The sequence below is a fragment of the Pelodiscus sinensis genome, chromosome 3 (genome assembly GCF_049634645.1).
Source record: "Pelodiscus sinensis isolate JC-2024 chromosome 3, ASM4963464v1, whole genome shotgun sequence".
In the NCBI taxonomy this organism is placed as follows: domain Eukaryota; kingdom Metazoa; phylum Chordata; order Testudines; family Trionychidae; genus Pelodiscus; species Pelodiscus sinensis.
In genome coordinates, this window is record NC_134713.1 from 43,891,172 (window position 1) to 43,912,014 (window position 20,843).

At 43.7% G+C, this 20,843-nt stretch overlaps 1 protein-coding gene across 30 annotated transcripts in view; it reads right to left on the reverse strand.

The window, feature by feature from the left end:
* Positions 1–20,843, reverse strand: part of DST (dystonin) — a 470,874-nt gene that overhangs the window by 119,716 nt on the left and 330,315 nt on the right. For all 30 annotated transcript variants that reach the window (XM_006110983.4, XM_025182427.2, XM_075923642.1 and 27 more), the window contains 9 exons: positions 20,377–20,585; positions 17,818–18,135; positions 17,467–17,633; positions 14,248–14,404; positions 13,546–13,672; positions 8,723–8,785; positions 6,167–6,402; positions 2,428–2,557; positions 931–1,130 (listed from right to left, as the gene is read on the reverse strand). In XM_006110983.4, coding sequence (XP_006111045.2) covers positions 931–1,130; positions 2,428–2,557; positions 6,167–6,402; positions 8,723–8,785; positions 13,546–13,672; positions 14,248–14,404; positions 17,467–17,633; positions 17,818–18,135; positions 20,377–20,585 — 1,607 coding nt within the window. The remainder of the gene's footprint in view (positions 1–930; positions 1,131–2,427; positions 2,558–6,166; positions 6,403–8,722; positions 8,786–13,545; positions 13,673–14,247; positions 14,405–17,466; positions 17,634–17,817; positions 18,136–20,376; positions 20,586–20,843) is intronic.

Consider the following 20,843-nt stretch of genomic DNA (forward strand, 5'->3'; position numbering starts at 1 on the left):
TTTAGTCACTTTTAAGTTATTTTAAAAAAGTCATTTTTAATGACTGTTAAGTGATACCTGATAATCTCATGCTAGCTATTTAGATTTTTAATTTTTTGTTTGCTTACAGACAAACATTAAATCATTTTTATACACGTACTGCAACAAAGTTCATTTTTTATACTTTCTTCTAATCACCTCATAAACGATATGGACAATGTTAGTTTCAATCATTTTTTGTGCCAAATAGGACTATAGCATCTTCTCACAGGTTAGATCAACTCTCAGGAAGAGAAATGTTTATAACCAAAATTCCTAACTTCTGATACCTGGTCTGGTTTAACTTTGATTTCTTTTTACTGGTATATTCAGGATTTGATTTCTTTTTACTGGTGTATTCAGTCAGGATTTTCCCTTTATTTTCTCTTACTTCTTTGTTTCACAGTCTGTAATTTACAACTTCCTTTTCTCAACCCTGCATTTTACTTGTTTTCAAATTTTTATTAGCGACAGGCACAATTAAAGGGGCAAATCCTCAAAAGAACATTTTCTAAATAGTATAAATGTTGTGAGAGAACTAGTCATTAAAAGTTATTAGCTTCTTACATGCTCAAATTAATACAACTTCAAAAGACAGTTTCACAAGAATATGGATAAACCACAGAATGGTTGAAATAGAATCATTTACTTGAGGCTCAGTATTATCTGGTATCTCCTTAGGGATATGTTCTGAACATTTTTTAGATCTTTTGATCTTTCTTTGGGTTATTTTTATTTGTTGTTTGTGTGTCTGTACTTATGAATACTATAGCCATCTGAAATAAATTAGTTATGTTTTCTGATAAACTCATAGCCAATTTCTGCTGATTGTGCTGCACACTAAGTTCAAATGAATAGCACCTTAGCAAAGGGATCAGAACATGTTATAACATATACTATCAACAAACTCACCTGGACCTGCTGCTTCTGTGTATTCAGCATATTTGGGTCAATGGACAGTGGTCCAAGCACACTGACCATGAGCTCCTTCTCTAGAAGCCACTGCTTTAATTGAGCTTCTGTCGTCTGGAACTGGGTCAGGTAATTTGAGGACTCTTCAAGATTTTGTCGTCTGTCAGCTGTAACCTGATTGAGTTCCTTCCATTTGGAATCTATCATAAAGTAGTGATAATGTTTATACCCACAAAAAGCTTATGATACCCACAACGTTGTACCCACAAAAGCCATGCCATCTACATGTTTTGTTTGTCTTTAAGATGCTGATAAAATAAGGTATAAGAAAGTTATAAAAATGCTTCTAAAATTAATGAGTAAAAACTAAAAATGAGTAGCTGGACTAAATCAGTTGGTGTGAAACAGCATAGTTTTACTGCTACCCTAGGTTCAGTTCTGTGTTACATAAATTCCTCTATGCCTGCTCCTCTCTCTGCTCCCGTAAGCAATTTCTATCCCACTCCAGCTCTTTCTGTCTATCCTCTCTTGTGTAGCTCTGATTCTTTCAAGGTTTCCTCATTTGGCTCTAACGTTTTATTTACTCCTTGTTTTCTTTGGATTCTTCTTATGCTCCTTGTGTAGTCACTCAAATCTACCGTGTGTTTCTCCTCTTTAACGTCTTGTTTGCCAATCTGAAATGCCTTTGCTCCACCTTCGTACTGTGTCACTTCTCTGTCGGCCCTGCTAGTGTTGCTTTAATTCTCTTTCTAATCATATAGTCCTTGGACTTCTTCTGAGCTCCTTCATAATTTTTCTAAACTAACTGAAGTTAGAGAAATGTATATTAATATCAATGAATGACCGCAAAACTAAACTTTATTTTAAAATATAAAAAATCCATTTTTAAAAAATATGAAAATTGCATAGTGAATACTATTATTATTATTACTACTACTAGTACTAGCTATGGTCCAAAAGTAGAAATTGCCATTCTGGAGGGGGAGGAAATTTACAATTAACTGAAGAAAATGGCAAGCATACACTAAAAACAATACATTACAAAAGCCCGCGAGAGTATGGAAAAACAGCCTGATAGAAGGCATTAAAAAAGCTCCAAATGCTCTGTGTATTATATCAATGCTCTAGAAACTGATCTTAGTTATTTTTTCATATCCTTACAAAACATATCCGTATATGCACCAACAACTGCCTTCAAGCTTACCCTCACACAATTTGAAATGGATGAATTATAAAACCTCTGAAAACAGGAGGTCAAATTCTGCTCTCTGTTAAACTGGGGTAAATCCAGATAAAATTCACTGATTTCAGACTCTAGATTTGTACTGTTGTACAGAAAGTACATATTAAAATTCAAAAAGTAGAATTTTGTCCCATAGTTTACAAGAAAAGATGCAAGATAATTCAAAATTCTAGTGACTGGTAGTATGAGGAAATAATTAAAAATGTAGGAAGTTCAAAATTAATCTAAGCCCTAATGCTGGTACATTGCAGTACCTATTTTATCTAACATCTGTTTCCATTTGGGTGCCTCAGGAGAATCAGGATTCTTCTCCAACAGTTCTGTCACTTTGTCCTTCAGCTCCTGTATTTTATTTTCATTTTGCTTCAATTCTGATTCAAATAGCTACAAAGTAAAATAATAAACTTAAGTAAGTGGAAAACAAAAACAATTGAACAGATTTTTTAATTCCAAAATATGACAAACACACAAATCCTCACAATAATATCTAGTATTTAACACAGTGCTTTTCAAGTCTCAAAGAACTTTATAAAGATTGGACATATATACAGCAACAAGCCGTTTTACATTTTTTTTTCAAAGGAGTGCACTGCTATATAATTCCTAATAATAACAGTGGCAGAGGACATAGGAATGAGGAGAACCCATATCAAATTGGTTCTTCAAAGCCCATGATACAAACTTCCTAGTTGGAACAAGTCCTGCTTCCCTCCACCAAAAACCCCACAAGATCTCCTATAGATAACAAAATGAGTAATCTTATCACCAAGAGGGGGAAGGGCTCTAGTATGAATTCTCTATAAAAGCCAAAATGTTGTATTATAGGGTATGTCTACACTACCACCCTAGTTCGAACTAGGGTGGTTAATTTAGGCAACCGAAGTTGCAAATGAAGCCCGGGATTTAAATATCCCAGGCTTCATTTGCAACTTCAAATGCCTACATTAACCACCTAGTTCGAACTAGGGTGGTAGTGTAGACATACCCGTAGTGAAAAATGTTGTTTACCTAATTGCACTAAATGAAACATAAAATGAAGAAATCTACATTAATGTGGGTTAGGTTCAGTGTTCCCTATAAGATTTTCCATTCATGAGTGGAGTGAGTTTTGTTTTGTGCACCAATATTGAGGTCATGTGTGCTTGTTCAGACGTGTGCCACCGTGGCACCCAAGGTATGAACCTCTCCCTTTTTCCCTGTGCTGCCATGTCTCCCACCTTCTGCTCGCCCCATGTGCTCCCCACCCCTCAACCCTCCTCCCTCCTCTGCTGTCCTGGCTCCTGCCCTTTTCACTCCCCTCAGACCTCCTAGGATCTGCCCTCCTCCCCATCCTCTCTGACCCCCGCACCTGCCCTTCCCTTCCCTCTTGTGACCACCCCTCCTCTAGCCCACCTCTCCATTCCTTCTCCTTCTATGCACCTGCCCCGCCTCTCTCCTCTGCTCTCTGATGTCTATTCCCCCTTCCTCTCCCCTCCACCTGTCTGCTCTTCTGCTTCACCCCCACAATACCCCTGGCACCTTGCCTTACCCCCTGCACTCACCTGGTGCCTCCTCTTTCCCTCACTGCCCCTGCCTTCCCAACACCTGCCCCCTGGTGCCCACCCCCTCACCACCCTCTACCCCAGTTCTCCTCATGCCCCTCTGTGCCCTCACATATTACTTGCTCCATCCCCCACCTTCCTCTTACCCACCCCTCCTTTCAACCCCTCTTCTCCCGGCACCCCCTTCTCCCCTCTTTTCTTCCTTCTTCTTGCCCCCCATTTTCCCTCCCCTTTTCTCTCCCAGAATCACCCTGTCCCCTCCCCTCTCCCACCTCCACTGACACCTTCCCATCCTTCCCCCTCCCACCATCCACTCCTCCTGCCCTTTCCCCTCACTGTCTCCTCTTGGCCTCCTGGCATTTGTCTCTCCTGCACCCTGCCCCTTGGTGCCTTCACCTTTCTTCTCCTGCCTTTGCCCTCAGCATAAGCCCCTTCCTCTCCTCACCTCACCTTTCCCTTACCTCTCCTCCTGCCCATTCCCTCACCTTCTGCCATCTTGTCACCTGCACCTGCCAGGTAGAGCAGCATGGTGGGTGGCTGTCCTGTGTGCCAGGGCTGTAGCCAGGGCTGCGGTGCTATATTTAGTACCATGTCCCTGGCCCAGGAGCAGCTGCACCGTGGCCTGGCTCTAGTCCCAGCACATGGGGAAGCTGTCTGCTGCCTACCACGTAGCTCATCCCATGGCATAGCTGGAGTAAGGGCCGTGGTGCGATTTTTAGTATCTAAAAGCCTACCTGGTTCTTACTACATTTAAACTACACCACAGCAGAGGTAAAACCCGGACCAGCGTCAGCCAGGAGAGAGCATCTTCCCTTATCAACAAACTGTGTAGTTGGTAAAAATTTGCATGATTAACAAATTACCTGCTTCTTAACATCCCTACTTACTACTGGGCCAAGCCAGCACAGACAACCTGAGGTCTGTGTTTAGTAAACTGTTTAAATAGGGCCCAGTCCAAAGCACAGTGAAGCTAATGGAAAGACTCCATCCAGGCTAAGTACTTATATATCTACATGCATGCATGCGTGCGCGCACACACACATTTTAAATTATATGTGTGTTAAGAAGGTCCAAGGCTTGTCATTTCTGGACATTCGGTTTTAAAAACAAATAAGCACTTCTTTTCAGAGCTTGGTTTGAGTTTTAGGGCTGAATATCATTTAAGTCTGAGGAATTTCTGGTCACCAGATGCAAAGTTATGAATGTTTATGTTGACCAATTAATTCTGAAAAAGTATACAAGTTGGTCAGATTCTGCTTCCATTTATATTAATGCAACCTCAATAAGATACTGGAAGTTCATAGTCACAACTCAGGGCAGGATTATCCCTTTCAGTAGCTGTACAGTGAGGCAGAGAGCTCTTCCCTTTAAGTGTGCCCTTATACAAAATATGTGCGCTCTTACCTTGCCTATCACTGTTAGAGAGGAGATAGGAAGTATCTGTTCCCAATGCTGAGGAGAGCTGGGAGCCAAGTGCTGTTTTAGCAATTCTCCCACAATAATTTTAGTGGGGGAATCTGGAATGGTTTATAAATTAACAAGTCTGACATTGTGGCTGTAAGGAAACTGCTGCCTTGGGGTATGTCTACACTACCCCGCTAGTTCGCACTAGCGGGGTAATGTATGCATACCAAATGTGCAAATGAAGCCCGGGATTTGAATTTCCCGGGCTTCATTTGCATAAGCCGGCCGGCGCCATTTTTAAATGCCGGCTTGTTCGAACCCCATGCCGCGCAGCTACACGCGGCACGGGCTAGATAGTTCGAACTAGCAAGCCATTCCGCACTATCTGTACGCCTCGTGGAACGGCTTGCTAGTTCGAACTATCTAGCCCGTGCCACGTGTAGCCGCGCGGCACGGGGTTCGAACAAGCCGGCATTTAAAAATGGCGCCGGCCGGCTTATGCAAATGAAGCCCGGGAAATTCAAATCCCGGGCTTCATTTGCACGTTCGGTATGCATACATTACCCCGCTAGTGCGAACTAGCGGGGTAGTGTAGACATACCCTTGGTGTGGTGTAACCCTCTGCAGCTTCACAGTATGGGACATCAGTGGAGCTGTAGTGGGGACTAGCAGTTGCAGAAACAGCTTTCTGTTTGACAGAGCCCTTTAAGTCTTATGTGCAAGCAAATAAACTAAAAATCATCCTGGGTATCAGAAGGACTAGTACATCCTCATCTATTTAAATTGGCAATTATTCTGACATGAGCAATTCCACTTCTCCACTTTTAGCCATACCTTTTGCCATATTTGCTCTGTCCTTGTTTGGCATATTTATGGGATTTACATCTCTAAATCTCTAAATAATAGTGCTAATATAGGGCTCAATTGTGGCATCAGCTATTCAGCAGGATGAACTGCCCCCTCGCCCCTGGCATAGTTTGAATAGGGAATTCTGTTTAAAATTTCAGATGGTCTTTAACTGACAGCTTTCTTCATATACACAGAGTACCTTATGTTGTTCTACTTGTGTTCTAACAGCTTCACTATCAGTCGGGCCTGCTTCCCAGCTTGCAGAAGCCTTATCCATTTTTTGTATCCACTGCATCACTGAGTTTGATTCTTGTTGAACATTTTGAATCTTTGAAAGCATGCTTTCCAGTTCTGAAACATTTTCCTTCAGTAAAGCTCCTAAATCTTCGTAACTGTGATTTACATCTGACATAGCCTGTTGAACAGCTGTCAGCTCTGTAGGAAGAAGGGAGGGAATATATGTTAAAAATATGGCCATCTGAAGAACTTTTGAAACATCTAAAATTACTATATCTAAGACATGGCAAAACTCTATGTAATATTATGAGACAATGGAATACGTTATGGCCACTTGCAGTTTAAACTTATGAATAACTTCATTTTAGAACAGTAAACTTCCGATAAGCCGACACCTTTAGGACCCAGGGGGTACCGGATTATCAGATATGCTGGACTATCGGGAGGAGAGGCTATGAGGGGTCTAAGATGGTGTGGGGGGGATGCCACTCCAGACCCCTCATAGCCCCCCCTTCCGATAGTCTGGCTCTTCCCCAGGCGTCCCTGATTCAGCCGTTGCTGGTCAGTTTCTGCAGCAGCTGAATCGGACGCCTGCGGCAGAGCAGCTGGGGTGCTGCCAGGTTGGTCTGGTAGTTCCACCCCCTGGCACTGCAAGATCAACCCGGCAGCACCTCAGTTGCTCTTGGGGACACATGGGGCAGAGCAGCTGGGGTGCTGCCAGGTTGGTCCCACAGCGCCAAGGGGCGGCGCTACTGGACCAACCCAGCAGCACCCCAGCTGCTCTGCCTCAGGCATCTCCAAGTCAGCTGCTGCTGAAACTGACCAGCGGCTGACTCCGGGAAGCCCGGGGCAGAGCAGCTCTGCCTCGGGCTTCCCAGAGTCAGCCACTGGTCAGTTTCAGCAGCGGCTGACTTGGGGACGCCTGGGGTGCTGCTGGGTTGGTCCCGCAGCGCCAAGGGGTAGCGCTACGGGACCTACCGGCAGAGACTCCAGCTGCTCTGCCCCCGGCTTCCCCAATTCAGATGCTGGTCAGTTTCAGCAGCGGCTGAATCAGAGAAGGCGGGGGCAGAGCAGCTCCAATGCTCCGGCGGCCCGGAGTACTTCCAGGTTCCTGATGGTGCCGGGCCATCAGATGCTGGACCAATGCAGTTTTACTGTACATATTCTATAAGAGTGTCTGAAATGCCAAATAGTATCTTAATGTGTCAAACAATTATCAAGTTGTACATATGTTTGGATATTGTTCTATTATTAATGAAATACCCTTAAAATAATTGGGATTACACTTCATTTTTGAAAAAGGTAAAATATTTAGAGAAAAATGTTTTTTCTATAGCTAAATTAAGGAGTCACTATTTTAAGTATTCAAGGAAAAATTCTGATTTGAACGTCATAAGTACATGAACATCATCAATGTAGCTAAGAAAATGCATCAGAGGCAGCAACGGGGAGATCAGGAGTTGGTGCCATGGGGAGCTAGTTTAAAAGCAACCTCTCCAAGAGCACCAGATTCGTCTCTCCCCCCCACCTCCATGCTGTTGCCTGTGATAGAGAGGCAGCAGCACAAAGGGCGAGGAGGGGAGGCTGGAACCAATACACACAGGGAGCCGGCTTTCTGTAAGATGCCAAGTAGCCTCTGTCCGTGGGGAGCCAAGACCCTTTGTAAGCAGGGGCTTCAGCCCATCCATCTTTAAAAGAGACATTAAAATCGTTATGGATAATACTGTTTTGCAAAAAAAAACCAAACCCCTGCTTTCTCACTATAGTTCTGGTTTAAGTTATTTGCTTTTATGGATTATAATGTAATTTTCTTGTTACTGAAGAAACAAGAGTGTTTCACAGAGTGTTCCAAGCCAATGACTAAGCACATTTCGTGCACAATAATATACAGGTTGGATCTCACTGATCTGACACCCTTGAGGCCTGACTAGTCCCAAATGAGAGAATTTGCTGGACAAGGGAAGGTCCCTTCTCTGGTGACTCCTGCTGCCATTGGGCTAGGGCTCCAGCCTGCCCCTGCTGCTGCCCGAGCCCCCCAGGATGCCACTATTCTTGCTACTACCAGGGCCAAAGCACCACGGTCAGAGTGGTGTGACTAGGGCAGAGCTCCGCAGCCGCCTGGCTTCACGGCTGGGGCCGAGGGATGGGCCAGAGCTCCACAGCCCAGGCCTGAGCTCCCTGGCTGCCGGTGGGGTTGGAGCTCTCTGGCTACCGGTGGGGTCAGAGCTCCCTGGTCATGACTGGAACTCCACAGCCAGGCTAAAGCTCCCCAGCCGCTGGGGCCAGGACTCCCCACCATTCTGCCCAACCTTCCCCACTCCCCCTCACACACTGGGTTCTTGGTTGAGTCGCTGATGCCCCCTACAGCACTCCTGCCCCCACCACCAGACCTCCCTATTTCTGGGCTCTGTGGTCCAAGAACATCTGTGGTTCATGCTGGCCCATGGATGTTACCAGACCAGGGAGGAACAATCTGTATCTCTGTCTCATATGAGAATCTTATTTGGTAGTTATTCACCTTTATTGGTCAGGAAACTCTGAAGACCTGAAGCTGCTCCTTCACCATTTAATACTATTCCACCTACAGATGAGAGAAAAAAACTTAGCGATGTAGCACTAATCAAAGCTGCAATTTCAATTCTCCAATCTCTGGGAATATCTGAGGCCTTTTCATGCAAAATTACAATCCTTTACAAAATATCACTTTCAGATATGAAATGCAGCTCTCATCATGTTAAAATAGCATGGAATTTTAAAATAGCACAGATATATCATACTTAGGATACAAATCTTTGATTTTGTTTATTCTATAACTATTGCATGGGTCTGCCCCACCTCTTCCTGTGGACTGTGTACTCCAAGCACAACTGCACTATAAAATCATCCAGCTGAAATCAGAGAGGGTATGTCTACACTAGAGCACTAATTCGAAATTAACTTAATTTGAATTAGTTAATTCGAACTAGTGCATCTAGACCTAAAAACTAGTTCGAATTAGCATCTTGCTACTTCGAACTAGCATGTCCACATTGAGTGGACCCTGAACTGAGGTTAAGGCTGGCCGGAAGCAGTGCCAGCAGGGCATCAGATTAGGATTTAGAGCGTGGAGCTTCTGTCTCAGGCTAGCCAAGGGCTGTGCTTAAAGGGACCCGACCCCCACTCCGGACAGATAGTTCTCAGGGGTTCCCCGCTCGCTTGTCTAACTCGATGGAGGACAGCAAAGCAGTCCTGGCTTGGAGTGCCCTGAGTGCCCACACTTGGCACATCATAGCACTTGGCCATCAGCCCGGCTGCACTTGCCGCAGGCTGCCATCCGGGGGGGGGGGGCCCAATCAGGGGGCTGCAGGAGAGCTTCCACCCCGAGGAGCCCGCAGAGCCACCCCAGTTCTCTCCATTGGGGGCTCATACCCCATTCCTCCCTCACCTCCTTCCACTTACCCCACCATAGCCCCCCTTCCTGATGTACAAAATAAAGGACACGTGTGTTCAAAAATAGAAACTCTCTTTATTTAACAAAACGGGGGGGGGAGGGGTTAACCTCTGGGGAGACAGGGAAAAGATGGTGGGAGAGGGGAAGAGGGAGGATGGGAGAGGGGAGGGCAACTAAAATGATCAGGGGTTTGGAACAGGTCCCATATGAAGAGAGGCTAAAGAGATTGGGACTTTTCATCTTAGAAAAGAGGAGACTGAGGGAGGATATGCTAGAGATCTATAAAAGCATGAGTGGTGTGGAGAGGGTGCATAAAGAAAAGTTCTTCATTAGTTCCCAAAATAGAAGGACTAGAGGCCACCAAATGAAATGAATGGGTAGCGGGCTTCAACTAATAAAAGAAAGTTCTTCTTCACAAAGCAAATAGTCAACCTGGAGAACTCCTTGCTGCAGGAGGCAGTGAAGGCTAGAACTATAACAGAGCTTAAAGAGAATTTAGATACATTCATGGAGGCTGGGTCCATGGAGTGGTATTAGCCAGGGGGTAAAATGGTTTCCCTGGCCTCTGATTGTGGAAGGCTGGAGATGGTTGGCACGAGACAAATGTCTTGGTCATTGTCTTCGGTCCTTCCCCTACGGGGTCCCTAGGGTTGGCCGCTGTCGGCAGACAGGCTACTGGGCTAGATGGACCTTTGGTCTGACCCAGTACGGCCATTCTAAGCTCAGGGCTCAGAGTCGGGGGTCTCACTGGACCACCCTGATTTTCATGCAAACCTGCTCCTGGGTGGCCAGGCTTGCAGCTATCCTGCCGTAGCCGGCCACTTTCCTGTGGCTAGTGTGGAGGTCGTGGATGAGGTCCACGATGTCCGCACTAGACCAGGTGGGCGCCCGCCTCTTGTGGACCCGGGCAGGCTCCCGGGAGCCGCCAGCCTGGTCCCGGGAAGAGAGGGAGGGCTGGGGGGCATCGGGTGGGTGGCTCGATCCGTGCCAGGTGCAGGGTCTGCTGGCTGGGTGCTGGCAGGCTTGCACCTGTCATGGGCACTGTAGCCAGCCCGTGCCCCTTTAAGGGCTCCGGGGCCAGGAGGGGGGCAGACGAGTTTCCCTGGTGGTGCCCAGAGTGGCCACCAGGGCAAGCTGGGGAGGGCTAGCCTCCCACTAGTTCGAATTAAGTGGCTACACAGCTCTTAATTCGAATTACTTAATGCGAACTAGGCATTAGTCCTCGTAGAATGAGGTTTACCTAGTTCGAATTAAGCGCTCCGCTAGTTCGAATTAAGTTCGAACTAGCGGTTTGTATGTGTAGCGCCTATTAAAGTTAAGTCGAACTAACGTCTGTTAGTTCGAATTAACTCTGTAGTGTAAACATACCCAGACTTATTTTTTAGACCAGATTCTGACTCCTTTTTCTTACACTGAGTACAGGTTGTCTACAGGAAACTTCTATTGATTTCAGTGGGACAAATCACTCAGAACAAGGCTCTCAGTAAGTACTATTCATTTTTTATCAAATATTGTACAAATGAACCCCTAATCAGGGCCATATTATGAAGTCTTTACTCCCACTAGTGAGTAGCTACGCACAAAGGTAGTTCTACTATTTTCAATGGAATTATTTCCATAAACTGTTTCAAGGGATTTGGGAACAACCTCAGGCCTGTGGAAAGCAGACAAACCACAAACAGAAATGAGGAGGGGAAGGAGAGGAACCTCCAGTATCTACTACATGTATACAGAGTACTCCCAGATGACAGATTAATAGAGCAGAATTAATGGTTGCCTTGGAGAAGACTGTGCATTCATCCCTGGCCACCAGCTGGAAAATGAGTACCACAACAGTGGCAGTTGGAGAATGGGGAGAGAGACTAAATCAGGGAGAAAAACTGATTGCCCCCATAACATAATGATGGGATTTGCCTATGCTTTGTTGCATAGAATATTTTCACTAGTACAAACAGAAAATTAAATATCGACATTCTTCTTACAATTCTCCTGCCCCCGCCCCCACACTCATTTATCAAGAAAAATAACACTGATTTGATAGAATTGTATGCTAAGCAAATTAGAAGTGAACTCAATTTTCACATTTTTTTGTAAAAATACAGCTTCAACCTTTCTCTGTATTGCAAGAGAACAGCAGATATTTAATTACTGCACCTCTACCCAGTGCCAAAGTTTACATTGGTTCACAAGAAGCAGAAACAGGCCAAATATTTATGAATTGTAATGCAAGAGCCCCCACCAGCACTGTCCCCAAATAAAGCATACACGAAAACAACCAAACCATATTTGACTGCCTTAAGAAAGAGCTTCTCTATTCTCATACTCCTCTCTTCCTCTTTGACCCCAAAAAGTAAGCTGAATTTCTCATCAAGGGGACTCTTGCATTACAATTCATAAATAATCTACCGGACTGCTCTTGCTTGGTGAATATACTGGCTGTTAAATGCTGTCCCATTTATTTGTCTGGATGTAGGGCAAAGAGGAAAAAAAGATCTAGACGTAGCCCCAGTGTGTATTCTGCCCAACTTGTTTAAACTCTGTTTAACAAAATTTACCAGTATCTGTAAAACAAACCCAACTTTAAGCCCTTAAATGCTATTGGGCTGGGTGCCACCTGCAACTCCGAAATACAGAGATTTATTCTCTTTAAAATTAGATTCCAAAGAAAAACTTAAGCTGCAAGCTACAAAGAGAGGCTGACTAAGCAGAGTGATAATGGGATAGTCTTTTCTCCTCCAGATTGTTGGTTCAGCTCCAACTCATATTTATTGAAAACTGCTGTTATCTGTCTGCTAAGTGCCCTACTGAGCGTGCTCATCTGAGTTTACCTTTTAAACAGACATATGTGACGAGGTATAATGAGGTAACTGGCTACATGGACATGGGGAAGGTGGTGGATGTGCAATATATCTTGACTTTAGCAAAGCTTTTGATATGGTCTCCCACAGTATTTGTGGCAGCAAGTTGAGGAAGTATGGATTGGGTAAACGGACTGTAAGATGAACAGAAAGCTGGCTAGAGCTTACAGAAGAGAAGAATGAGGTGGGATTTGATAGCAGCCTTCAATTACCTAAAGGGGAATTCCAAAGAGGAAGGAGAGAGGCTGTTCTCAGCAGTGATAGATGGCAGAACAAGGAGCAAATGATCTTAAATTACTGTGGCGGAGGTCTCGGTTGGAAAAACTATTTCAATAGGAGGGTGGTGAAGCACTGAAATGGGTTACCCAGGGAGGTGGTGGAATCCCCATCCATAGAGGTTTTCAAGTCCCAGCTTCACAAAGCCCTGGCTGAGATGACTGAGCTGGGATTCATCCTGATAAGGTATCTTCCAACCCTACAATTCTATGATTCTAAGTGTCCTCATCACATCACCAGCACAGAAGTCGCAATCCTGCAAACACTCAAGTGCATGCTTAGATTTACATATATGAGCAACCACACTGATGTACTCATTGAGCAAAGGTATGCATATACCACAGTGTTGGCTGACTTATGGTCTAAATTAGCACTTCTTGGAAGACTCAGAAGAGACATCAGGCATTGCAGGGGCATGCAGACTAAACCACCCAGAAAAATCTAATTCAAGACACAGGCTATTAATAACATAAAAAAGATTGCACTTCCAGTGCTCATATATACATGTCCTGTGAATTGACAAAGGATTTTAGGGCCTGATTCTCCTCACTCACACACACACAGAATCCTAAAGTAAATTACCAGAGCCTTAGTGTAAATGTAGCCAAGCCAAATTGTACTCAGGACAATTAATGTGGCCTACTGAGTTTTCACACACACTAAGTTTACTAAGCAAACCCAGTAACTTTATATTTATTCAACAAGCAAAACATTTTATTTTATTTTTAAATTAAATATTTATAATAAATGAGGTTAGCTGATCATACAAATACATACCTGATTTTGCAGCTGCCCTGGATTTGGCAGGAGAGGTCACAGCACAGATTAAGTTACATAATGATGTTCCTCTGTTATTCATTTTCTGAATTTCAGGTGCTTTTAAAGTCCATTCCTCTTCTAATTTCTGAATAACCAAAACGTAATATTTTCAAGTTTGTTCATTACATTTTTAAAAAGAACAAAATAAATCTGAAATACTTAGCATGGAGAAAGGGATGTATAAGGCCTTTAGGCATGATACTGAGCTCTTAGCCTGTGTAATGCATCGACCCTCCCTGCCCCCCCAAATAAGTATTATTAGCACTGTCAGTGAGACTGACTGCATGCTCTACTATTCTGGCTGCTCTCTATATATTTTAGGATATGGAAGACTGCTAACTGTAGCAAAGAAAAAGGAAGAAAGTATATATAAGGCACCTTAATATCTAAACGAGGAGTAAGTGTGACCATGTAGAATCACAGAATACTAGAACTGGAAGGGACCTCGAGCGATCAAGCTAAATCCCCTACCATAATGGCAGAACCAAGGATGGTCTGTAAAATAGTAAAACCTGATGCCTGCCAATTAAAAGAAAATATTCCACCAAATCTTTATATATATTATAGAGCACAAGATATGAAACGAAGTGCAAATGTTTTTCTTTTTTTAACCCCAAATTCCATTAGCAATAGTATCCCTTCTTACACACAGTCTCTCACCCGAATATCTTCCAATGGTTTCTTTAAATGCTCTGTATTTAAAGATGGTTGCACAGCTGGAATCCTATCTGTTGTCTCTATCATCCATTTCTTTAAAGATTCTACAAGGAGCTTGAAAGTCTCCATTTGTTCCTGACAAGATGATACATCCTCTTCTCTAAACAATTAAAGACAGCAAAGAACTTGAGTGCAAAAAACCACTAATCATTCTGATTATATCAACAGAACTAAGTAATTACTGACCCAATCATTCCACTGTTGAAGACAATGAGTTTAATGATTGACTTCCATGAGTTATGGAAGAAGCCCATGAATTTACAGCTACCCTTTTAATTGTAAAATTTAGCAAGGCAGATAGATAACAGTCAAGCTAAATACAGGACGCGCTGCATGGGAGGGTGCAATGAGGTGTTATGTGACCAAAGAATCAAAGGCAGGAAAGCCAGTCAGCAGCCAGCGGGAATACTAGTGTGGGGGAGGGAGGGAAGAGTTGCTACCGGAAAGAGGGGTCCTGCCTCCCCACACTCATTGGCAAGAGCAGGGGAAGCAGAGCAAGGTGGCCCCATCTGCTTTGCTCTCCTGGTTGCACCACTCTGGAGGAATGGGGCGGGACTGCCCCTACACTCCCCAGCAAGAAACAGGGCGACTGCACCTGGGGAAGCAAAGCATTTGGGGCTCTGTTGCTCCACTTACCTTGCCACTGTCAGTGAGTGTGGGTGGATGGGGGAAACCCCTCCTGCTAGCACCAGCCCTACTAGTCCTCCAGCCCACACTGCTTCCCGCAGCTCCCATTGGCCCATCTGCAACCCAGACCTGTGAGGGGGGCTTCAGAGGCCGCTGTGGATGCCAGCGTGTGGGTCTGCAACAAGGACGGCCCCCTCTCCACTGAGGGTCAGGGTGAAGGCTGCCCCGAAAGTAGGGGAGCAGGTCAGAGGGGTCACTGATGAAGGGACTTTGGGCCTGGAAACAACAGACTCCGTTCTAGGGGACCCACACACTGGTTCTGGTGATATGTCCAGAAGGTCCAAAAGGGCCACTGACCAGGAGTCTGCCACTGGGGTAGCCAGAACTGCTGCGGTGGTTGCACCAGGGTCAGTTGTGGGGCCTAGAAATGTTACTAGTGCCCAGAGTGCACCAACGAGCTACAGTGCCAGGAGCGGTGCTGTGAATAGGACATGTGCTTCGATCTCGATCTGGAGCCCAGTGACAATGAGGCTGACTCCGCCTCTGAGTCAGTTGAGTAGTCGGAGGTCAACCAGGGTGGTGATGTAGTTGTTGCAGTCAGTGACCTATGCCCAGGGGCATGTCGAGACATAGACTCCGGCTTCCTCCAGTGCCAGGGAGGAGGCAGAGGCATCAAATGCAATGGTGCCAAACCACTTGCCGCTGAGGGAAGGGTTTAAGACACCAGCGGTGGGGGAGCCGGTGCCTTATGGCTGTCCTGGATTGGTGCTGGAGTCAGTGCCGGTGGTAATGCTGCAGCAAGTGCTGGCAGCAGGGATGGTGCAGGGGCTGGTGGCGCCAGTGTTAAAGTCATTGGCACTGGCATGGTGCGGTGATGGGCCTTCACGTCCGGTGCTGGGGCCGATGGGGCTGTGGATGCAGCCGAGAGCTCCCAAACTTGATGCTCCTTGGAGGGCCCCCGTGAGGTCAGTGACAGGGTCAGTTTGATGAGGTCCCTTGTGGCCTGAAAGGCTACAGGGGTCGAGAGCTTTGGGAGGTCCTCCACTGGTCTCAAGTCCCAACGTGGGCTGGAATGGTGCTGACCCGATCTCAATGGTCCAGGTGCCGATCCTGCCAGTGCAATGTGCACCACCTGAGGAGCTCTGACAGCACATGCCTCAATGGAGACCTGCTCTAGCTAGGTCTCTGTTTCTTCTGTGGCACTGGAGACTGAGACCGGTGCAGAGACCCACACGATGCCGGAGAGGTGCGCGAGGGGCTTGGTACCTCCCACACCAAAGCCAGTGCACTGTGGGTAATTGGTGCAGGGTCCAATGCTGGTGCCGGGTGGAGCGCCACTTTCATGAGTACGATTTTCAGGTGGGACTCTTGTTCTCACTTGGTCCGCGGCTTGAAAGCCTTACCAATCTTTCAGGCTTTGTGGGGGTCTTCTCAGGGCATAGGCTTCTGGCACTTAACACAGGTCTTGAAGACTTGGGATCCAGGCATGCCCCAATTAAGTAGTAAATAGCTACTTATACTATTAACAACTGAGATAAGAACTAGCATTAACAAACAACAGAACTACAAATGGGTGAGAACTCCTAGGAGCACTTGCAAAGCAAGAACAGAGCACTCCAACCACGACATCATGAGAGGAAAGAAGGAAATGAGGGGCGGAGGGCCAGCAGGGGTATATATTAGCCAATATAGCGGCATCACTCCAGGGGGCTCCCCTGCTGGTCCAACAGGTGCTGCTAAGGAAAAAAAACTTTGGATGACAGGTGCATGCAGCGCGCGCTCACCTACATGGAATGGACATGAGCAATCACTTGAAGAAGAACAATGTTTGCAAATCTGTTTCTTGGGAAGGCTTATCTATTTTTCTATACCATCTAATACTATATAATAACTAAGCATGACTTCCATGCCCAATACTGTCATTTCCATCAATTACAAGCGCACACTGAAAGGACACACTATCCCATTGTGTCAGGACTTTATTTTTGTGACATCAATTTGAAAACCAGTTAATCTAAAAGGGAATTTTACATGCCTCAGCAACTCGATTGGTTTCAGTTTTTGGACTGGACCAGAACCAGAAAAGTGTACATCCCGGTCTCATTAATCTGAACTCAAACGTATTTTATGGATATGAGCAACATTTGGGAAATCTAATTTCTCTGTACATATGGTCCAACCATAATGAAAATTCATTCTTTTCATTTTCCTTTCATCCTCTGCATTCTAATTGTAACTCTATTGCAGCTTACATATGCAGCACCTTCCTTGTATTCCATCTGAGAAGCAATGCAGCAGTTACTACTGGAACTGAGAGCACCACTGCAAAGACCATGGCAGGAGGTAAGGGTTGCTTTTTTTTTTCTGCAGACAATAACAAGTTTCAATCATTTACCTTCAAACAGCCTACAAGTGTGGTCTCAAACATGAAGACTGTTTTTCTTAATCAATACCATACACTGCATACGAAAGGATGACATTCATTACAAAATGTTGTTTGTAAAGTGGAAATATGTTAATTATGATTGTACTAACTTTTCCTTTACAGTCTCTTCCACTTCCTTGAACTTCTTTGTCAAAGCATTTAACTTTTCTAAAGCCAATGCCTTGTCCCCAGGAAGACCATGGACAGAAAGCTCCTCTAGAAGTTGATGCAAAACGTCGAGATCTTTTTTATGATCTACCAACGCTGAACTAGTTTCCTGCAGAAATGAATAGAAAGTGCCAGTTTTATATTGGCCTCTATGATCAGTTGTTCAAAATTCAATCCTTGATCTTAGCTGTTCTATTAAAGTTGGAGAACTAGCTTGTTATATTGGTCACTATCACGATGTGAGTAAGTGAAGGCAAAAATCTACACTATGAACAAATGGAGCTGTACAATACCTGCATATATTGAGACACTTCAGTAACATCCTTTCCTGGAACATCAGTCTCATTGAGAGCCTGAGTTTTCTTGTCCAAAAATGACTGAAGTTTTATTGACAAGCCTTCAAACAACTCCACTTTGGTCTTCAATTCCTCCATCTTTGCAAGTCTCCCCTTGTGTCTGGTACTTGCTTCAGCAAACCGTACAGAGAGCTCATTCATTTTAGCTTGTAGACAGGATGCTGTGGATGGATCTGTTGTTTCTATGAATTTGTTCACTTTTTCATTCATGGCATTTATACTGCTTTGGCGACTTGCAATATCTTGTTCCAGCATCTGAAACAATCAACAATTATTGTGGAGGGGTTATAAAGAAGTCTTAAGAAATGGCACTGATAACTCAGAGGTTCACCATAAAATCATAATAATATAAGAAGAACAATAAGAACAATAATCATTAAATTGTGACATAAACATTTAAAATCACAAAGCAGAGTAATACACAGGAATATCAAAGAAGAAATAGATGAAGTACTGAGAGGAGTGAAGATTTGGAAAGCACTCAGACCAGATGGGTGCATACATTCTGGCTTGAATAACTTAATAAATGTTTGAAGAGCAGATGTCCCAGATGGATGGTGACAGGGAGAACCATTCTCATACAAAAAAAGAAAGACAGAATCAGTGATCTTATGAACTGTAGATCCATTATGTGCTTACCAGCTATGTGGAAACTTCTACTGGCAATTCTGGGAAAGAAGATCTGAATAGCACTAACTTAATGGAATGCTGCCTCCTGAGCAAAACAACTGCATAGTAAACTTGAAAGGAACAAAACACTCACCTCAGGCTGAAAAGAGGAAACACAGAGGATTCAAAACAAACAAACAAACAAAAAGAAAACTTAGAAATGGTGTGGACAAGCTACTCAAAAACCACATAACAATAATGAATCACAAAGACACTAAAAATGCTTGATGTTCATCCAAAGATCATTTCCCTTCTGCAGCAATTTATGGTAAACTGGAATACTGGGACTCTACTGGGAGGAGACTCCCTTTGATGAGGTCCAAATGAAAAAAAGAATCTTTCAAGAGGATTCCTTATCACCAGTGCAGCTGAAATGGAAGCTTGAGAAGATAAATTGTGGTTACTATATCAGCAAATTTCAGCAAGCATGTAACCAGGCATATTAAATACATGATCTGAAATATGGACAGTCGTAAAAGGATATTGAGAGATGGCTCACGTGTCAAAAAGTTTGGTGAAGATATCAAGCTGAACACTGATTTGGCTAAATAAGTGTTAGCATTTGTAAAGAGGGGCAAACCAGTGCAATCAGGGGCTTACAAGTTCAAGAAGGCACCATCTAAAACATGGATCCTACGAGTACCTTGTAATCAGGGAGCTGTGAGATTTACAACATACAAAAGTCAACAAAGTGACTGTTAACACAGAAATCAATGCAAGGATAGTAGTGGAGAGAGACTGAACTCATTGCTTCTATAAGGGTACCCCTCAAAAGAGAGAAAGAAAACCTCATTATGAGTTCACAAGAGCAGCTTTTAAGGCTTAATTGCTTTCAAAATAAAACTGACTGACAAAACTGCTTTCCAAACTGTAGAATATGTTCTGAAAAAGAAGAGCTGGTGGAGCATGTGTTGAGCACCTGCATGAGTTGGGCTGGAAGAGAATATATGAAAAGACACAGCGAGGTCACCATGAATATGCAGTAGAGCCTCTGTGGCAAGTATAGAAATGAACTATGTGGCATTATGACCACTGAATGGAAAGTGCTCTAGAGAGTGAAGAGGCTAAGATTTTATTGGATCTGGTAATTGTCACAGACCAAACAGGCTGGCCATAGCTGTTGTAGAAAAGAAGACAAATGAGACCATGTTAATTGAATCTGCCATAGTATCAGACAGAAATATACAAAAGAAACAAGAGAAGAAGATAGAGAAGTATGAAAAACTCTGCCAAAAAGCTCATTAATTATGAAAAAACTAAAATAAAGATGGACCCTGTGATTCCTGAAGTTCTTGGAGCAATCCCTAAAGATATGAATGAGCAGCTTAAGAACATATTAGAAGCACAAGGTAACATGATCAGTGACCTCCACAGAAGACAGCACTGTAAGAATTCTAAGGAAAATCAAAGTACGAGTGCATCTGAACACGGAGACAGAGGGAATTTGACAGTAGCTTTCTCCTGTTTCTGCTTCAAAGACTCGTATGTTATTAAGAATATTTGTTTTTTTAAATCTTCATGATGTAATACTGAGGGATAACAACAATACCCCCTAGTTCTTAAGAGGAAATAATTAAAGACAGATCCTGATGAAAATCAGGCTAACTACACTGATTTCAATGAAACAACCCAGATTTGCTTTAGCTGAGAATCTGGACATATTTATTTTCAAATATGAAGAACTACAGGTAATTCTACACACACTTTTGTTAAATCTTAGTTTGATTCCATTAAAAGGAGTTGATCTGAGACTAAAATTATTTCTTGAAATGGTTAAATATTATCTGAATTAGGAAGCAATTATTTCCTTCAAAGAATGCTACTTACAATATTTTTACTAATGATATCCTGAATAGCAGAAGAATTCAAAGGCACTTGACCCTCTTCTTTAAGGTTCTTTTCAACACCTCCCATCCAGTCAAGCATTTCATCCAAACCATCTTGTACACTTAGGGAACGAGTCAGCGTTATCTGGAGCTTCTCGTTTCTTTCATTCACAGACTTGGATAAACTGTCATATCTGCCAACAATGTCATCTAAAAGAAATAAATAGAATAGAAATCACTGAAAGTTTCCCCTTATTTCTCATAGAATCGCTAAGCAAAATCCTTTGGTTCTAACTCTGGTTTTGCTCAGCCCTGTGACTAGTTCTCTGAAAACATCCATTCCATATGCACAGTCATTAGAAAAAGCTACATTGAATGTTATGAAACATTAGGAAAGGGATAGAAATAAGACAGGAAATATCATAATACCACTATATAAATCCATGATATATCTTTATCTGAAATACG